This window comes from Macaca fascicularis, chromosome 7 (assembly GCF_037993035.2).
Source record: "Macaca fascicularis isolate 582-1 chromosome 7, T2T-MFA8v1.1".
Lineage (NCBI taxonomy): Eukaryota > Metazoa > Chordata > Mammalia > Primates > Cercopithecidae > Macaca > Macaca fascicularis.
Window position 1 is genome coordinate 74,184,411 of NC_088381.1, and position 18,688 is coordinate 74,203,098.

At 47.1% G+C, this 18,688-nt stretch overlaps 1 protein-coding gene across 4 annotated transcripts in view; it reads left to right on the forward strand.

Moving 5' to 3' along the window:
- WDR93 (WD repeat domain 93) overlaps positions 1–18,295 on the forward strand; it is a 51,280-nt gene extending 32,985 nt beyond the window's left edge. For 2 of the 4 annotated variants that reach the window (XR_012415378.1, XM_073996708.1), the window contains 9 exons: positions 2,527–2,698; positions 4,386–4,451; positions 5,033–5,119; positions 6,815–6,934; positions 8,378–8,591; positions 10,892–10,955; positions 12,683–12,839; positions 13,146–13,341; positions 17,879–18,295. Coding sequence is in view for 3 of the 4 variants with exons in the window: in XM_073996708.1 (XP_073852809.1) it covers positions 2,671–2,698; positions 4,386–4,451; positions 5,033–5,119; positions 6,815–6,934; positions 8,378–8,591; positions 10,892–10,955; positions 12,683–12,839; positions 13,146–13,341; positions 17,879–18,050 (1,104 nt within the window). In the remaining variant the exon portion in view is untranslated. Of the gene's footprint in view, positions 1–2,526; positions 2,699–4,380; positions 4,452–5,032; positions 6,373–6,814; positions 6,935–8,377; positions 8,592–10,891; positions 10,956–12,682; positions 12,840–13,145; positions 13,342–17,878 lie in introns of those variants that run through there. The other 2 variants (XM_045395985.2, XM_073996707.1) reach the window with 2 other exon arrangements.
- The last annotated feature ends 393 nt before the right edge of the window (positions 18,296–18,688 follow it).

Consider the following 18,688-nt stretch of genomic DNA (forward strand, 5'->3'; position numbering starts at 1 on the left):
AGAGAGATAATCCAGTACAAAACAGGCAAGAGTATTGCACAGGCTATTCACAAAAAAAGATTATTTAAATAGCCAATAAACATGAAAAGGTGCTCACCATCATTAGTCTACAGGGAAGTGCAAACTAAAATCACAGTGAAGTAGCACAACACATTCACTAGGATGAGTAAAATTAAAAAGACTGACCACACCAAGTGATAGTGAGGATGTGGAATAATCAGTACTCCCATACATTGCATTTAGCAATGAAAACTGGTACAACCACTCTGGAAAATGGTTTGGTATTATCTAGTAAAGTTGACAATAATTTGTATCCTATGACACAGTATTTACACTGCTAGGTGATAGGGTGACAAACCATACCTGTTTGCCTGACTGAGGGGTTTCCTGGGATGTGAGATTTTTCAGTGCTAAAACTAGGAAACTCCTAAGCAAGCCAGCTTGAGTTTGTCACTCTACTTCTAGGAATGTACCCATAGATTTGCAAGCAAGTGTGTTCCAGGAAACATGTGCATGAATGGTAATAGCGACATGATTTTGAATAGCCCCAAACACAAAACAACTAAATGTTAATCAGTAGTAGAACAGATAAATTGTACTATATTTATTCAATGGAATACTATACAGCAACAAAAAATGAACAAACTGCAGCTACACACAGCAAAATGGATAAATCTCGTGAACAATGTTGAGCAAAAGAGGGCAGCTATAGAGTTAACACTGCATGGTTCCCCTTATGTACAGTTTAGAATCAGGCAAAATGAAACTATGGTGTTGAGGATGCACGTTTAGGTGATAAAAGCATAAATAAATGCAATGAAGTGGCTACCATAAAAGTCAAGAGAGTGGTTGCCACTCTTCCCAGAGAATTGTGATTAGAAAGGGGCCCCTGGGAAGCTTCTAGTGAGATGGCAATATTTTTTTTCTTTTTTCTTTTTTTTTTTTTTTTTTTTTTTTTGAGACAGGGTCTCCCTCTGTTGCCCATGCTGGAGTGCAGTGGTACAGTCTCAACTCACTGTGACCTCTGCTTCCCAAGCAATCCTCCCACCTCAGCCTCCCAAGTAGCTGAGACTACAGGCACATGCCATCAAGCCTGGCTAATTTTTGTATTTTTTGTAGAGATAGGATTTTGCCATGTTGCCCGGCTGGTCTCAAATTCCAGGGCTCAAGCGATTCTCCTGCCTTGGCCTTCCAAAGTGCTGGGATTACAGGCATGAGCCACCGCACCCAGCCAATGTTCTATTTCTTGACCTGAGTAGATGATACCAGAGGTTTGCTTTATAATAACTCATTAAAATATATTAAGGTACATATTTTATGCTCTTTTCTGCATGTATGTTACACTTCACAATAAGAAAAAGGTTTAATAACTAAAATAAGCAACAATGAAGAGGATCTATAGTACTAATATGAAATAATCTCCAAAATATTTTAGTAAGTGAAAATATAAGGGGTATAATTTATAATAGCAATTCTCAAACTTTAGCTGCATCATACTCATTTGGAGAACTCATTAAAACCCAGATTGTTTGCCTATAGTGCCAGCTACTCAAGAAGCTGAGGTGGGAGGATTGCTTGAACCAAGGAGTTCAAGCCTAGCCTGGGCAATAATAGCACAACCGCCATCTCAAAAAACAACCCAGATTGCTGGGCCCCACCACAGAGTTTCTTCTATTCCAGTAGGTCTGGGGTGGGCCCTGAGAATCTGTATTTTTAGCAAGTTCCCAGGTGACTCTGTCACTGCTGACCTGGCATCATCCTTTGAGAACTAGTGTATCATATGATACTATGTGTTTATAAAACAGGTGTCGCCCTCTAGAAAGTTATGCAATTGTCTCTGAGGAAGCAGTCAAGGGCACTGTGGAATCTCCTGGGCAACTTGAGGGACCCAGACACCTTCCAAAGTGAACAGAATTCTGAAACTCAGGGTGCAAATCCAGAAAACAAGTCAGCCAGTTTTACTGTGGATTTAGGAACCCATGAAAAAGAAGGAAATGAAAGGTTATTGGGAAGAGAAATAGTAACAAAAGTGACTGATAAGAAAGTTTTTTTTTGAAGGAAGGAATTGGGTAAGTGTTGGCATAAGAAGAGACTGAGACTGCCTAATTATGTGAGTCTTCAGCAGTGGCTGAAAAGTGATGGTAACTGGCAGATTTGGGGCCTTCCTCAGCTGGGGAGACAGGGACAGTGATTTAAAGTCTCTAGTGGCATTGTGAACATTTCCCTGCCCCACCGCCCCCCACACCCCGGCCTTTGCAAATATTCTGTAATCCAAAAGCAGAGAGAATGGTGTTGGGATGAAGATACAGAAGAAGGAGGACAGCAGCTGCTCTCTGCCTGGGCTCTGTGAGCTGGTGGGGTACAGGAGAGACTGGGAGAAGACTGAATACAGACCAATTGCAGAGCAAGAGTGGATTTCTGAGGATGAGGGATTCTGCAGAAAACTGGGGAATGTGGAGGAAGTAGGGGAAAATCAGGAAAGGGGAAGTCAGATGGCTTGACTAATTCTGTATATTTTCAACCTAGGCACCACATTCAAAAGCCCCCTGGAAGTCTTTGCAAAGATCAAGGACTGCTACGGACTGGGCTCCGGGCAGAATCATTTCATCAAGGATAGTCAGTGGGAGCAGCAAGCTGAGATCTTCCAAGCTTCCTACAAGAAGTACCTAGATGGGGAGTGGGAGGAGGAGCCACTCAGGTGAGCCCCCTAATCCCAGGAAAGCCAGGGAACCTCCCCAGGCTTCTGCTGTCTTGGCACATACAGGAATCAACCCAAGGACCTGAATTAATCTGAGATCTAAAAGCTCTTTCTGGGGCCAGGCACAGTGGTTCACACCAGTAATCCCAACACTTTGAGAGGCTGAGGCAGGAGGATCATTTGAGCCCCCGAATCTGAGACCAGCCTGGGCCACATGTCAAGACCTTATCTCTGAAATAAATAAGCTCTTTCTGGTTTGGGAGAATTGTCAGAGAACATCAGCAGATATTTTGAAATGTTGTGTGGAGATTGTTACTATACAGTTAGAACAAAGGTTGATAATATGGAGTTAAAAGAAGAAATAGATATCTATGTAAATGAGAAATATAATTTATTTCAATTTTATATATGACATCTCTTTTAAAAAATTTTTTTTCTGGTTATCTAAAAAACACAGAGGCCAGGCACAGTGGCTCAGGCCTGTAATCCCAGAACTTTGAGATTCTCAGGCAGACGTATTACCTGAGGCCAGGTGTTTGAGACCAGCCTGGTCAACATGGTGAAACCGTCTCTACTAAAAATATAAAAACTAGCAGGGCATGGTGGCGGGCACCTGTAATTCCAGCTACTCAGGAGGCTGAGGCAGAGAATCACTGGAACCCAGGAGATGGAGGCTGCAGTGAGCCGAGATCACGCCGCTGCACTCCAGCCTGGACAGAGAGACTCCATCTCAAAAAATAATAATAAAAATATAAATAAATAATAAATAACACAGAAGATCCAAAAGACAAATAAAGTCACCACTACTAAAATTCTTCTCCATTTCCTTCCTGTCTTTCTAAATGTAATGTAGCATAGGTGTATAATTATTATAATATATGACTTTCCCATCTTGGTGAGCAGTTAGGTCTCATTAGCTCCAAATTGTGTTGGAGAGCCCCAGTCTTTGAAGTATCGATGAGGGAGCTGGTTTTAGGAATTAGGTTTCTTCATAGCTACTGTGGATCTCAGGAATGTTCTTGTTCTCACACGGGAAGGGAAATCTCTCGTGCTGTCAAGTGGACCTTAAATTTTCTTACTTCAGGACGCAAAGTCCTAAGGCTGCCCTGACAACAGCTCCCTGTTACTGTCTGAAACCATGACAAGATTCAGTGGTGTGCTGGGGCTGGCTCCTATGGCATAGTGAGATAATTAGGGTTTTGCAAGCCAGTTGTTAAACTACCGTTAGTTGTCCATTGTGGGAGCATTTACACCATGAAAATCTGCAAATCCTACAAATTGGGGCCTCTTTTATTTAAGAGACCCAGTTTATCAGTACAACACTGGCTGCATTGCCCCTGGGATAAGAGAACATCTGTGTAGATCACCTAAGTCTGCTCTTTAAGGAGATCTTCCCCAAAACAGAAGTGGCTCTCCAAAAGACAGCTCTCTCTGGCAAGAGCTTTGCACACCACACTGGCCTAGGAGTGATTCCCAGCCCCACCCAACCTGCCCTCACCAGCATCCAAGGTCAGCACATCCCACCAGGACCAGCACCTAGAATGTGATTTGCTTCATGGCCTTTGTACACCTGGGAAGGTCCATTCTAACTATGTATTCTGGTTTTAGGACCAAGACTCTGCCAGCATCTCTCCTTGCCAGGGAGTCTACATGGCTCTGACTCATGTCTCTTTCTTTCCCAGTACAGCCACCTTCTATTTCCTTCTTCCCAGCTGCCTCTTTGCAATGCCAACGGAAGTCAAGGGCCCCACAGGTAAATGAACATGAAGTGGGTGGTTGTCCTAGCAAGGGGTCACCTTGGGGAAACCCCTCAGCAAGCCCTCCCAGAGATGTTCCCCAACAAACCTCGCATGGTAGGAGGGAATGAAGAGGGGAGTTCAGTTGCCAGCTGTAGCCTGCCAGTTTCTGTTTGCATCTGTGGCCCTTGAGCACAGCTTCCCTGATCACAAAGGCTGGCACTGCCTTCAGGGAGTGGTTGCCATAGGAGAAGGCATGAGCCCACATCCACCAGGCTACTTCTGGGTATGAATTTGTCTTGTAGAAGATGTTACTTAAAACACGGAGGGTGTGAATTTTCTAGATGTGAAAGCAGCCAAGGGGGAGTTGAGACTGTCCTCCCTATCCAAGAAGGCAAGCGGGCCCCAGGAACAGCCCTCATGGGGCTGCCCAGTCCCTCTCTCTTGGGAAGCTCACTCTTCTCTTGGGTGCTGCCCATTAAAACAAACTACTTCAGACTTCAAACCAGCTTCCTCTTGCGCAAACACCTTCTGTGCAAACCAAAGGCCACCCCTATTTATTATGTAACACCCATTTTCTCTCTTTTTTTTCCCCCAGGAATGACCTGTGTCCTTGGTATACACTGGACCAGAAGTCACAATTTCTTCCTGTATTCACTAAACCGAACTCTAAAGGATAAAGCTGGTACTCTACTGCTGAGATGGGAGTCACCTAAGCTCAGGACTTGCAGACATGTCCTTCTCCAGCTTAGCTGAGAGCATGTGACTGACATACATCAAGTGTCACTTTAGGGACCAGATCTAGGCAGGCAGTAGGGGGCTTGGTGGGTATAGTGTGACCCCAAGAATCTGTCTCTGAAATGTCATGTTCCTTAAAGACAACAGGTCAATAGGGACAAAGTCTACAGTCAGGTCCACAGGGCTCCTTAAGCAGCTAAGGTAAAAAGAGAGTAGGCTTGGCTGGGCACGGTGGTGCATGCCTGTAATCCCAGCACTTTGGGAGGCCGAGGCATGTGGATCACCTGAGGTCAGGAGTTCAAGACCAGCCTGGCCAACATGGTGAAATCCCATCTCTACTAAAAATACAAAAATTAGTCGGGTATGGTGGCACGCGCCTGTAGTCTCAGCTACTCAGGAGTTTGAGGCAGGAGAATCACATGAACCCGGGAGGCAGGGGTTGCAGTGAGCCAAGATCGTACCACTGCACTCCAGCCTGGATGACAGAGTGACACTGTCTCAAAAATAAAATAAAATAAAATAAAGAGAGAGAGAGAGAGTAGGCTTGGAATCAGAAGGTCAGTGCTAATCCTAGCCCAGCTGTCTGCAAACCATGTAGCCTCAGGCCAGTTGCTTCACACCCCAACCAACTTTTCATGTAAAACATAGAACTAATTAATTACACCATTGTTGCCTAGTGCATGAGTTTGTTGAAAATAGCAAAATCCAGAGAGTTTCTCTATGTGAAAGCTCTTTGAAATTGAAAGGCACTAAGGAAATACAGGTTGTTGTTGTTTTACAAATTTATGGAGGTGACCAGGCGTGGTGGTTCACGCCTATAATCCCAGCACTTTGGGAGGCAGAGGCTGGTGGATCTCTTGAGCCCAGGAGTTTGAAACCAGTCTGGGCAACATAGCGAGACCCTGTTTCTACAAAAAATAACCAAGCAAGGCGGCATGAGCCTGTAGTCCCAGTTACTCAGGAAGCTGGGCCAGAAGGATCACTTGAGCCCAGGAGGTTGAGGCTGCAGTGAGCCAAGATCGCACCACTGCACTCCAGGGTGACAGAGTGAGGCCCCGTCTCAAAAACAAAACAAAAAAAAAAAAAAAATTAATGGAAGCAGTTACATGAGCAAGTTTGCTTTGTGAATATTCCTTGAACTTTACTCTTGTTATACCTTATGTTACACTTCAAAAGTAACATTAAAAAATTCACAAAGGAGGAGTTTCTTTTCTTCCATCCCTTTCCCAGGCAACCTGGCTTCTAATCTCCTTCTATACTGACTGTATGGCCTTGAGCAAGTCACTTCTCTGCCTCGGTCTCCTCATCTTTAAAAAGAAGATACTAATAGGACCTACTTCATAGAACCCTTGTGAGAATGCAATGAAATTATGTGTGGAAAGTGCCTAACACAGTATCTAGCACCTAGGACATATTCATTAAACATTAGCTGTAGAGGAATAACAGTGTGACATTATCTTATCATCCTAGGCAAGGAGAATAGCACTTCATAAAGAGAAGGAAGATGGTGAGTCCAAACAGGTGTTCCTGGTTCCCATTCCCTGAACAGGGAGACCAGTCTGAGTCACAGGTTGTCCAGGTAGAAGTGATGGGTAGGTGCAGAGTCTGGGGTGAACTGGTTGAGTATTGTCCTTCCCCCTAGACCCTGAGGGTGTGTGGCCCTGTGCTGCGCCCATTGCAGTCTCTCAGCTCAGCTGCTCCTCCTCCTACCTGCTGCTGGCCTGTGAGGATGGTGTGCTCACGCTGTGGGACCTGGCCAAAGGTGAGCCCTCCCTGCCTTTCTACCTAATACTCTGGGCAATGAGTCTGGGAGCTCTAGAATTCCCACAGGCCCTGGGGCCTTCTGTTACCTCTGTGTTCTTAAAGTCACCTTGGAGAACTGGTCCTGCTCTCCTCTCATTCATTTATTCAACAAACATTTATTGGACATAATATGTGCTAATGCTTCCCACTGCCAATGTGTTTATTGAGTGACTTCTCTGAGCCTGGCACTGTACTAGGCTCTGAAATATGACCATTGCCTTCATTCTTACACTCCAGTGAAGAATTATGTCTGGCACAGTACAGGTGATCATGGTGACCTCAGCCCTCCTCCTTCCCCCAGCCCCCAAGCTCTAAATAAGTGAGTCTTCTTCCCTGCTATTCCCCCCCATTCCCAGTCAGCAGGAACTCTATTGTATTGGAGTTAAGAGACCTATAAAGCAATCAAAGCGAGACCAGAAGCTATTCTGGATGGGTGGCACTGTGGTGGAGTTCTAGGGTCCTGGGTCCAGCTTTGCAGATACAGAAATCAATGATACTGCTCCCTAAATTCTTCAGCCTCTAGGGAAGCAGCTCCCTCTAACCAGACTTTGTAAAAGGCCATTAATAACTCAGTGGTTTGCCATTTTGCAGTTGGAGATGTATTTTCCTAGAGAGTGGAGGTGGGCCACCTTCACTGGGCAGCCCTCCTGGCAGGTGCAGAGCATCAGAGATAGTACCCTGTTTATTGAGCAGCTTGTGATCAGACCGGGTTGCTGACTGTTCTCAGGGAGGCATCTGTCAAGCTAGCAAATTGCCTTCCTCACTTGGCTATCACTTTCTGAAGAATGCAGTGGTTATTTCAACTTTGGAGGATATTTTCCCCACACACTGCCAAGATAAACACCACTAAAGACCCTCCTTTATTTTATTATTGAACCAACAGCATTATTATAGAAGCAAAAGATATTACAAGGAAAGAAGAATGATGATGATTTCATAAGCCCTTGACCAAAATAGCTTGTTTTCATTTTTTTCTGGATATTAAGTTCTTGTCTGGCTACACACACACACACACACACACACACACACACACACACACACAGCCTTCTGAAACAGCTATGCCTCCCCCTGCCCATATGCCTTTGCATCCCATGGTCAGCTGTGCCTCAGTCCCTGGCTGGGTTGTAGCTTCCTTCCACTCCAGGGTTGACCCTGCCCTCCTCCATGTTCTTGCTTCTCCCCCTCCCCAATTCCTCTCCAGACATAGCAGCATTCCCCTGCAGGGGGCTTTTCTCTCCCATTGGGCACTGGGTTTACTGGTTTGCTCTCACAGGGTGCTCATTGCTTGATTTTGCCTTCACATCCTACAAGTCCCTCACACACTTGCTGGTCACAGCCCCTGTGCCCATGGCCCCCTCCCCTATCCCCTTTTCTGACCGGCTTGTGTGATTACTTTCTCCAGGATTCCCTCTTGGGATCGCTGCTCTTCCTCAGGGATGTTTCTGCCAAAGCATTCACTTCCTAAAATATTTCTTGGTCCACAAAGGACAGAATATGTATCCTGAAGGTCCAGTGAAATCCCAAATGAAATGTGTGGTGCTGTGCACAGATGCCTCCCTCCATCTGTTGGAGGCTAGTGGGACCCAAGGACCCACCATCAGTGTGCTTGTTGAGAGGTCAGTAGCTTGAGGGCCGCATGGGGTAAATAATCAGCCAGACAGATTATTTTAATTGCTATTTAATAGTAAAATCTGACAGTCTCTCTGACTACAGTCTACCTTTTGTATAGTCATCACTCTCCTGGTGAGTTTCTGAAGATCGCCAATGTCATATATATATTACAATTTTTTCTAACAAAATTGTATGATGGCACATCTGCTATGGTTTGACTATCCCCTCCAAAACTCATGTTAAAACTTAATCCCCATTGTGGCAGTACCGTGAGGCGGGGCCTTTAGGAGCTGATTGGATCATGAAGGCTCTTCCCATATGAACGGGTTAACCCACTCATGCATCAGTGGATTCATAGGTGAATGGATTAATGGGTATCATGGGAGTAGAAATGGTGGCTTTATAAGAAAAGGAAGAGATACCTGAGCTAGAACATGAGCACACTCAACTCCCTCGCCATGTCACACCCTGTGCCATCTCGGGACTCTTTAGAGAGTCCCCACCAGTAAGAAGGCTCTCACCAGCTGTGGATCCTTGACCTTGGACTTCTCAGCCTCCAGAACTGTAAGAAATAAATTCCTTTTCTTTATACATTATCCAGTTTTAGGTATTCTGTTATAAGCAACAGAAAATGGATTAAGACAACATCCTTCCTATCCCATACACCAAGAAGAGGCTCATTTCTCCCACAGTAACCTTCCATCAGTTTCCCCAGGGATCTCTCTCTCTCTTTTAAACATTTTAAAATATTTAATGCATGCAAATGAAACTGTATAATGTGTGTGTGTGCGCACGCATGTGTGTACGTGTGTGTGTGTAATAAAGAGTAGTGAGATCAACTCCCCTGTAGCCGTTGGAAATCGATAATCTCCAGTTCCATTTGGGCTCCCTGTATGGCTCTCCCTCATCAGTCCTTCTTGTTCCACCCTAAACACCTTATTAATTACCTAATGCTAAATAATAAACCACCCCAAAACTTAATGGTTTAAGAAAATAGTCATTGTTTAGTCCTTGAGTCTGTAGGTCAGCAATTTGGGCTGGACTCAGTCCATTTCTTCTACTGGTCTCACCTGGGCTCTCAAATGTGCCTTCAGGCAGCTTGCAGCTCTTCTAAGATGGCTTCACTCACACACCTGGCAGTTGGCAGGTTATTGGCCAGGGCACCTCAGTTTTCCTCATGGTCTCTCCTGCAGACTAGTATAGGCCTCCTCACATGGTAGTCTAAGGGCTCCCAGCAACAGGAGAGGGCAACCCTAGCACACAAATGCTTTTCAAGCTTTTGCTCATGTTACATTTGCTAATGACCCATGGGGCAAAGCACATCCCACGTCCATGCCCACATTCGAGCAGTAGAAAAACAGACTCCATCTTTTGATGAGAGTCACTGCCAAATACAACCAATTGCTTTTCAATCTACCACACCATTTTTCTAAATTCATCATTCCTTTGTTCTCCTTTAAGAATTAACCACATTTAGGCCAGGCACAGTGGGTCACACCTGTAATCCCAGCACTTTGGGAGGCCAAGGTGGGAGGACCACTTAAGCTCAGGAGTTCAAGACCAGCCTGGGTAACATAGTGAGATCCCTTCTCTGTGAAAAGAAAAAAAAAAATTATTAAAAAAAGAAAAAGAATTAGCCACATTTGTATGACTGTATTTCTAGACAGTACATTATTTAGCTTTGCATATTTAGGAAACTTATAAAGGGAACCATATTCTATACATTTTCCAACTTGCCTCCCTCCCTGCCTCCCTCCCTCCCTGCCTCCCTCCCTCCCTCCCTCCCTCCCTCCCTCCCTCCTTCCTTCCTTCCTTCCTTCCTTCCTTCCTTCCTTCCTTCCTTCCTTCCTTCCTTCCTTCCCTCCTTCCTTCCAGTTTGGTTTGAGACAGGGTTTCCCTCTGTGGCCCAGGCTGGTCTTAGGCTCCTGGGCTCAAAGTGCTTGGCCCCCAGAGTGCTTGGATTACAGGTGTGAGCCACTGCACCCAGCCTCCAACTTGTTTTTCAATGGTATTTATTCTGCATCTTGCTTTGCAACATTGTTCACAAGAGCCATACATGTTGATGCATGTAGCTCCAGTTCTTTTATTTTCATTACTGTATTATATTTCATTGTATAATATACCACAATGACTTAAGCATCCTCCTAATAGATATTTGGATTGTTCCTAATTTTTTGGACTATAACAGCCTCCTCACATATTTCTTGATTTCTCTGAATTTCCCCAGGATACATGCCTAGAAGAGGATATCAAAACTTTTAAACTCTTAAAGTAGGAGAATGCCTGTGTGTTTTCTGTCCTATAGGCCTGTAAAGCACCTGGATAAAACCATCTGTGCAGTGGCCCCAGTCCCAGCCTTACCTGGCATGGTAGGTTCCCCATGCCTCTCTGTGAATGCCCCATGCCTCTCATTTGAATGTGTGAATGTGTCTATCTATCCTTTTGAAAATGCTTATTGAAGGCCTGTTACGTGTTAGGCACTGGACTAGCTTTCGGGCTTACAAATAGAGAAAGAACCTGCCTTCATGGAGCACACAGCTCATTTGGGAAGACAGAGAAGTCATCAGACAGCTGCCCTAGAACATGAGAAAGGCTGTAATAGGAATTTTTTAATGGATGCATGGAATAGAGAGAGGGGTCACCTAACTCAACCTGCAGAAGTTGGCAGCAGGGCAGGACAGTGTGTTTTCTGGAGGAGGTGACAGCTGAGCTGAGCCAGAGGAGTTGAGAAGGCAACACCATGGAGGCAAGAGAGCACTATGTGTGTCCCGGGCACTGCAGGAAGTTCCAGCACCTGCCACATGAGATTGCTGTGGAATGTGGAGAGGGAAGAGGCTGGGGTGGGAAGACAGGTGGGCCAGACCGTGGAAGGTCCTGTACACTGGGCAGAACAATACAGATATGTCCCCGTGTGGGATGGCGCTCAAAACAGAGAGATCAGAGAATGGGAACAGCATGTTTAGAGCAGGGATGGAGAGTTGAGACATCTCAGTTCAGAGATGGACTCCACATTCTGGGCTACCTGTGGCTGTTGCCAAAGGAGAGGGAAGCGTGCACGGTTGATCCTCACTTGCAGAGCTGACTCCCCAGTCCTTACAGGGCCCACTGCAGGCCTGGAGAGAAAGTCTGTGATTCCTGATGTGGCCCTGCAGAGGGTGAGGGGCCTATAGGACCCCCAGGGGAGGCTTCCAGAGAGCCCAGGGCTGAAAATGTAGATTCTATGCTCACCAGCCAGGTACAGTTAGTGAGTGGTGGTTGAAGTGGGGGTACAGCAGGTTCCCCTAGTTAAAGAGAGGGAGTGAATAGAGAAGAGGTTCCCATGGGCACTACCATCACTTACAGGACCTGGAAAATAAGTTCACAAAGTGACCGAGAGGGGCCCCAGGGAAAACTGCATGGGGACAGTCCTGCAAGCAGAGAGGAGAGTCTGAAGAAGGTGAGAGCAGTGTCCTGTGCTGCAGAAAAACCAAGAGCATGGTGGAGACAAGTGGCTGAGGCTGGAGACAGAAGCAGGAGGTCGGGAAGTGGACAGGGTGTGGAAAGACCCTCTTGTGTTGGGGAGGGGAAAGTAGTGTGGCAGCTGGAGGAGGATGTCGGGTCAAAGTGGGCTTTCTAAGGATGGGGAGAGTTTAGTATGTTCACTGCAGAGAGGAAAGAGCCCAGGCAGGAGAGCGTCCCCAGCTCGGATCTCAGGCCAGGAGGGGCTGTAAGATTGAGCAAGGTCCCTGAGGCAGTGGGAAGGAAAGGCATTGGGAGCACAGGTAAGAAACTGAATCTTGGCCACATGGAGAGTGAGCTCTTCAGCAGAGATGCAGAGAGCTTGGAAGAGAGGTTGGGGAAAAGGCGGAGAAATGCATCGCCCTGGAGCAGACAGCATGTGGAGGAGGGCCTGTTGGCTGAGGGGGACTGCGGAGGAGTCAGCATACATGTGTGTGCAGGTCCCCAGCAGTCCTGGATGGATCCAGAGGCTGGGGCCCAAGAGGTTTTATGTCCAGCTGCTTCTCTCATTCCTTACTGGGGTGACCTCTACACTCGACCTTCCTGTGAGGGACGGTGTCCAGTAGAAGTCCCTACTCACCATCTATTTGCTTCCCAGGTGCTCATCTTTTCCAAGAATGGCTCTGTGTGCCTTATGGACGTGGCCAAGCGTGAAATCATCTGTGCCTTTGCCCCCCCGGGAGCCTTTCCTCTGGAGGTCCCCTGGAAGCCAATGTTTGCCGTGTCTCCAGACCATCCATGTTTCCTGCTCCGAGGTACAGAAAGGGACCAGGGCTGATGCCCACTGACCATTTCCCTGACTTAGTTCTCTCACAGACAGAGCTCCTCCGATCTCCTTCCCACTCTATGCCCCCTCCATCATAGGCCAAAGTGAACCTCAGCTCAGTCCTCACAGCACACTTCGATAAAATGCCAGCAGGGTCTTCTCTCTGAAGTCACAGCTCAACCCAGATGACCCAGCCTTTATAAGCAGAGAGTGGCCCCCACATGCTCACCTGGACCACAGAGCCCACTGAGAAAGCGATTGCTACACAGAACATGGTGTTCTTGTCTTGTCACAGGAGACTATTCACATGAAACTGAGTCCACCGACGATGCTGGAATCCAATATTCTGTTTTCTATTTTAATTTTGAGGCCTGCCCACTCCTGGAAAATATCTCAAAAAATTGCACCATTCCTCAAAGGGACTTGGATAACATGGCCTTCCTGCAAGCACTACCATTGGAGAAAAGATGTGAGCGTTTCCTCCAGAAGAGGTAAAGAGCTGTGTCTTCACCCCCTCCCGCATCTGAGGTTGTATCTGGATTGAGGGATAGTGGAGTTTGTTTTATGGTAAATCCTTTCAGCATTGAAATTTCCGCTGGCCGGGCACGGTGGCTGACGCCTTTAATCCCAGCACTTTGGGAGGCTGAGGCAGGCGGATCACCTGAGGTCAGGAGTTCAAGACCAGCCTGGTCAACATGGCGAAACCCTGTCTCTATCAAAAATACAAAAATTAGCCGGGCATGGTGGCACACGCCTGTAATCCCAGCTACTCGGGAGGCTGAGGCAGGAGAATTGCTTGAACCTGGCAGGCAGAGGTTGCAGTGAGCCAAGATCGCACCACTGCACTCCAGCCTAGGCAACAGATCAAGACTCTGTCTCAAAAAAAGAAATTTCCCCTAAGTGAAGGGTTCTACACCATGATATTGCATGAGCTGCACTCCACCTCACATGTGGATTGGTAGAAAAGGAGTCATTAATTCAGGCTGGGAGAAAAGAAGGGCTTCCAGCTGGTGTTTTCTTCCTGTCAAGACCATCTTTTTAACTTTCTCAAGTCCCTGTTAAAAGTATGTTTAGGCCAGGCACAGTGGCTCACACTTGTAATCCCAGCACTTTGGGAGGCCGAGGTGGGCAGATTGCTTGAGCTCAGGAGTTCGAGACCAGCCTGGCCAACGTGGCAAAACCCCATCTCTACAAAAAACACACAAAATTAGCTGGGCGTGGTAGCATATGCCTTTTGTCCTGGCTACTCTGGAGGTTGAGCGCTTGAACCTGGGAGGCGGAGGTTGCAGTGAGCCAAGATCGTGCCTTTGCATTCCAGCCCAGGTGACAGTCAGACCCTGCCTCAAAAAAAAAAAAAAAAAAAAGGAACAAAGTATGTTTGGGTTATTAGACACAATCATTAAGATGGGGTTGGCAAACTATATGGGCCATATCCAGTCCACTGCCTGGTTTTGTAAATAAGGTTTTATTTGAACACAGCCATACTCACTTGTTTATGTATTATCTATGGCTACTGTGTGCTACAGCAGGAGTGAAGGCTGTAGAGGAGACAGCGTGACCTATAACGTCTAAATTATTTACATTGTGGGCCTTTACAAAAAATGTCTGCCAACCCATGATCTAAGCCCCCTTTCTTTTACCCATCATTCAGATAAACCGTGATGCATGTGTTTCTCCTCTTCCCCTTCCTCTTCCCACTCTCCCTAATCCTGCAAGCATCATTTTCTTGCCCTCCTTTCTGCTATCAAAGCATAAGGCACAGTACTCAGGCTGTTCTGGAGAAATAGATGTATCTTCTAATCCATCTCACAACAAATTTCTGGGGATTTGCAAATCCTTGTTGATGATTCCTTTTGTGATCTGACCACACATTTGGGTGGATTGGGGTCATCACTGGAGCCCTGGATCCTCATCCCGGGCCTGCCATTACAGAATTAGGTGGCTCTGGCAGGCTCCTTTCCTTCCAGGGCCTTGATGTCCCTATGTATGTAATGTGACCTCTGAGATTCTGTGATCTCTCCAATCACCATAATGTCCCTTCACGACTGTTTCCCCCTTTCTCTATGTAGACTCTTTACTCAGGGAGGATTGAAGTAGAATGGTTAAGATATGCAGGTCTGGAGCCAAACAGACCTGAGTTTGATTCTGACACTACCACTTACAACGAGCCCTTGGGCGAGTTACTTAGCCTGTCAGAGGCTGTTTCCTCATTCAGTCAAAAAACACATATTGTGCACCTGTGAGATGCCAGGCTGTGTTCTGACCATTTTAATGATGGCTGATTTTTTGGGCTTGAGGTATTAATGGGATGATACACGGAAAGTACCAGGCACAGAGTGGTTGCTCAGTAAATGGTAGGTATGACCATGATGATGGCTCCCTGCTAATCCAAGTTCATGCCTGGGAAAATTCTAAACATCACCATTAGGTGGCACCATAGCTCCTCTCTGCTTCCCAGCTCATACCTGCACTTAACAGGGGCGTTCAAGTCCTTCCTGCGTTGTAGTGTGGGTCGATGGGAGGCTCTGGATACCTCCTGGAGGGAAATGTGCCTATTGGTCAGGAGACGAATATGGTCTCATGAGTCTCTAGGGAGAGAGAGAGACAATGAAGAAGGCGATGGTTGACATTGGCCCTCTCTAAGAATGTTCAGCTATTCTTCACAGGGAGGGTTTTTTTGTTTTTTGTTTTTTTGAGACGGAGTTTCGCTCTTGGCGCCCAGGCTGGAGTGCAGTGGCGCAATCTGGGCTCACTGCAACCTCTGCCTCCTGGGTTCAAGCGATTCTCCTGCCTCAGTCTCCCGAGTAGCTGGGATTACAGGCATGCGCTACCACACCCGGCTAATCTTTGTATTTTTAGTAGAGGTGGGGTTTCACCATGCTGGCCAGGCTGATCTTGAACTCTTGACCTCAGGTTATCTGCCTGCCTCAGCCTCCCAAAATGGTGGGATTACAGACGTGAGCCACCATGCCTGGCCTGATTTTATTTAAAAGCAGCAAATGTATAAATTACTTTTTTAAAAAGTGTTAAATTGGCCGGGCGCGGTGGCTCACTCCTGTAATCCCAGCACTTTGGGAGGCTAAGGCGGGCAGATCACCTGAGGTCAGGCGTTCGAGACCAGCCTGGCCAAAATGGTGAAACCCTGTCCCTACCAAAAGTATAAAAATTAACCGGGCGTGGTGGCAGGCACCTATAATCCCAACTACTCAGGAGGCTGAGGTAGGAGAACTGCTTGAACTAGGTAGGTAGAGGTTGCAGTAAGCCAAGATCGTGCCATTGCACTCCAGCCTGGGCAACAAAACGATACTCTGTCTCAAAAAAAAAAAAAAAAAAAAAAAAAAAATGTTAAATATTCTATTCTCTTTCAATAAGTAAAAGGGATTTATTTTATTTTTGTTTTATCTATTTTTTGCGACAGGGTCGTCCAGGCTGGAGTGCAGTGGTCCAATCACAGCTCATTGCAGCCTTGACTTCCTGGGCTCAGGCAATCCTCCTGCCTCAGGAGCAACTGGGACCAAAGGCATGCGCCACCACACCCAGCTAATTTTTTTATTATTTGTAGAAACAGGGTCTCCCTATGTTGTCCAGGCTGGTCTTGAACTCCTAGGCTCAAGTGACCCTCCCACCTTGGCCTCCCACCTTGGCCTTACAAAGTTCTGGGACTATCGATGTGAGCCACCATTCTCAGCCTAAAAGAAACCATTTTAGATACAGGGAATTCTACTTAGATTGGCAGAGTTAAGGTCAAAAATACAAAGTACACATTGCTACTTTATCTTCAGCCCTTTCCTTTAAGTGGCAAATGAACACAAAATACGGTGCATCTTGCTTGGTTCTGAGACAGTGAAGGAATTTCTCCAGTGTTAAATATATTCATATAACCAGTTATATAAATCTAAATATAAAACCTATCTCCAATACTTTTTCTTTTTCTTTTTCTTTTTTTTTTGAGATGGAGTCTCACTCTGTTGCCAGGCTGGAGTGCAGTGGCACAATCTCGGCTCACTGCAACCTCTGCCTCCCAGGTTCACACAATTCTCCTGCCTCAGCCTCCTGAGCAGCTGGGATTACAGGCACATGCCACCATGCCCAGCTAATTTTTGTATTTTTTAGTAGAGACGGGGTTTCACCATGTTGGCCAGGATGGTCTCGATCTCTTGACCTTGTGATCCACCCGCCTTGGCCTCCCAAAGTGCTGGGATTACAGGCGTGAGCCACCGCGCCTGACCTCCAATACATTTTTGAGATAGCATTCACTATCTTTGTAAAAAGTTGAACATTACCAGCCAGGTGCTGTGGCTCACGCCTGTAATCCCAGCAGTTTGGGAGACTGAGGTGGAGGATCACTTGAGGCCAGGAGTTCAAGATTAGCCTGAGCAACACAGTGAGACCCCATCTCTACATCTACATCTATAAATAAATACATTAATTAAATTAATTAATTAAAATCTTATCTCCACATAGATGTCCCATATGCAGAGCCTCAAAACAAATCAAAGCTATGGTCATTGTCTTTCCCCCCCAGAGTACTCCTCTTCCTGTTTGCCTAAGCATTTTAACATCATTCAGCTGCACCCCCTTCCCCACCACAACCCCACCAACAGCCCCCTCCACCCTGCTAAGCGTCACAAAAAGTGTCTTTTTGTGACTGGCGTATTTCACTCAACGTAATGTCCTCAAGAGTCATCCATGGTGGAGCACGTGTCAGAACGTCTTCCTTTTCAGTCTGAATGTTCCGTTGTGTGTAATCCCACAGCTTGTCTGCAAATAGCCTTTTAGTTCCTCAGTTCGCCATCCTGTCTACCCACATGCACCTCACAGGTTAGAATGCTAGACCCTCATTCCTCCAGGAAAGGCTTTCTGAGCACCTGCTGTGTACCAGGCCGAGTCCTGAGGACACAGAGGTGATGCAGGAGTGTCCTCTTAGAGTTTCTCAGAGGAGCAGAGGGTAGTGGAGCTCTGCCCTGGGGGCTCGGGAGCTGGGGAAGTGAGGGGAGATTCCTCTCATCACAGTTGTGTGGTCCTCAGCTATCGGAAGCTGGAGAAGAACCCAGAGAAGGAGCAGGCCCCAGAGAAGGAGCAGGCCCCAGAGAAGGAGCAGGCCCCAGAGAAGGAGCAGGCCCCAGAGAAGGAGCAGGAGCCCTGGGCCCGGCTTCAGAGGTACTCCTTGTTGCTCCAGAGACAGAGCTTCAAGAAGTGAGGCTGCCACCGCCCTGGCTCTCTGAAAAGGAGGTGTCAGCCACTAGGCAGCCGTTCCCAGGATGCTGAGGCCAAGAGAAATGTGACAGAGCCAGAGCTCCACAGGCCTGCACTCGGAGTCTGGGGCCTCTGCAGAGCCAGCAAGGGGAAAAGGATAATCTGGGGGACCTTCAACCACTAAGCCTCTTGTCAGAGCCTCAGGCAGGCAGATGTGTCACCCAAATAAACAGTGATATTGTCTCCAGACTCTCACGTTGCTGTGGTATATAACCCATCATTCCCACCGAGTCCAAACCCCAGCAGAGCCCAGATGATGGTTTCAACCAGAGTCCTTGGCCTGGTGAGGACCACTCACCTCCTAGGCCCTGGAGAGCCACTGTCCTCAGATGAGCAAGACGCCCCGCCCACCAGCAACAGTGAGGCCCCCTGTTCTCTCCACCCACTTCTCCCTCCCCCGGCTGGCTCACACCTTTATAGAATAGTTTGGAGGAGCTAGGCTCAGGGTGGTGGCATAAGGGCCTGAGGTCACACAGGTATGAGAGGCAGAGTGGGAGGGAGAGGCGGCAGGCAGGAGCTGGGCCACTGCTGCCCCGGCCTGCTGGCCTGGGAACGCTAGAGGCGGCTGGGCAGAGAGACGCC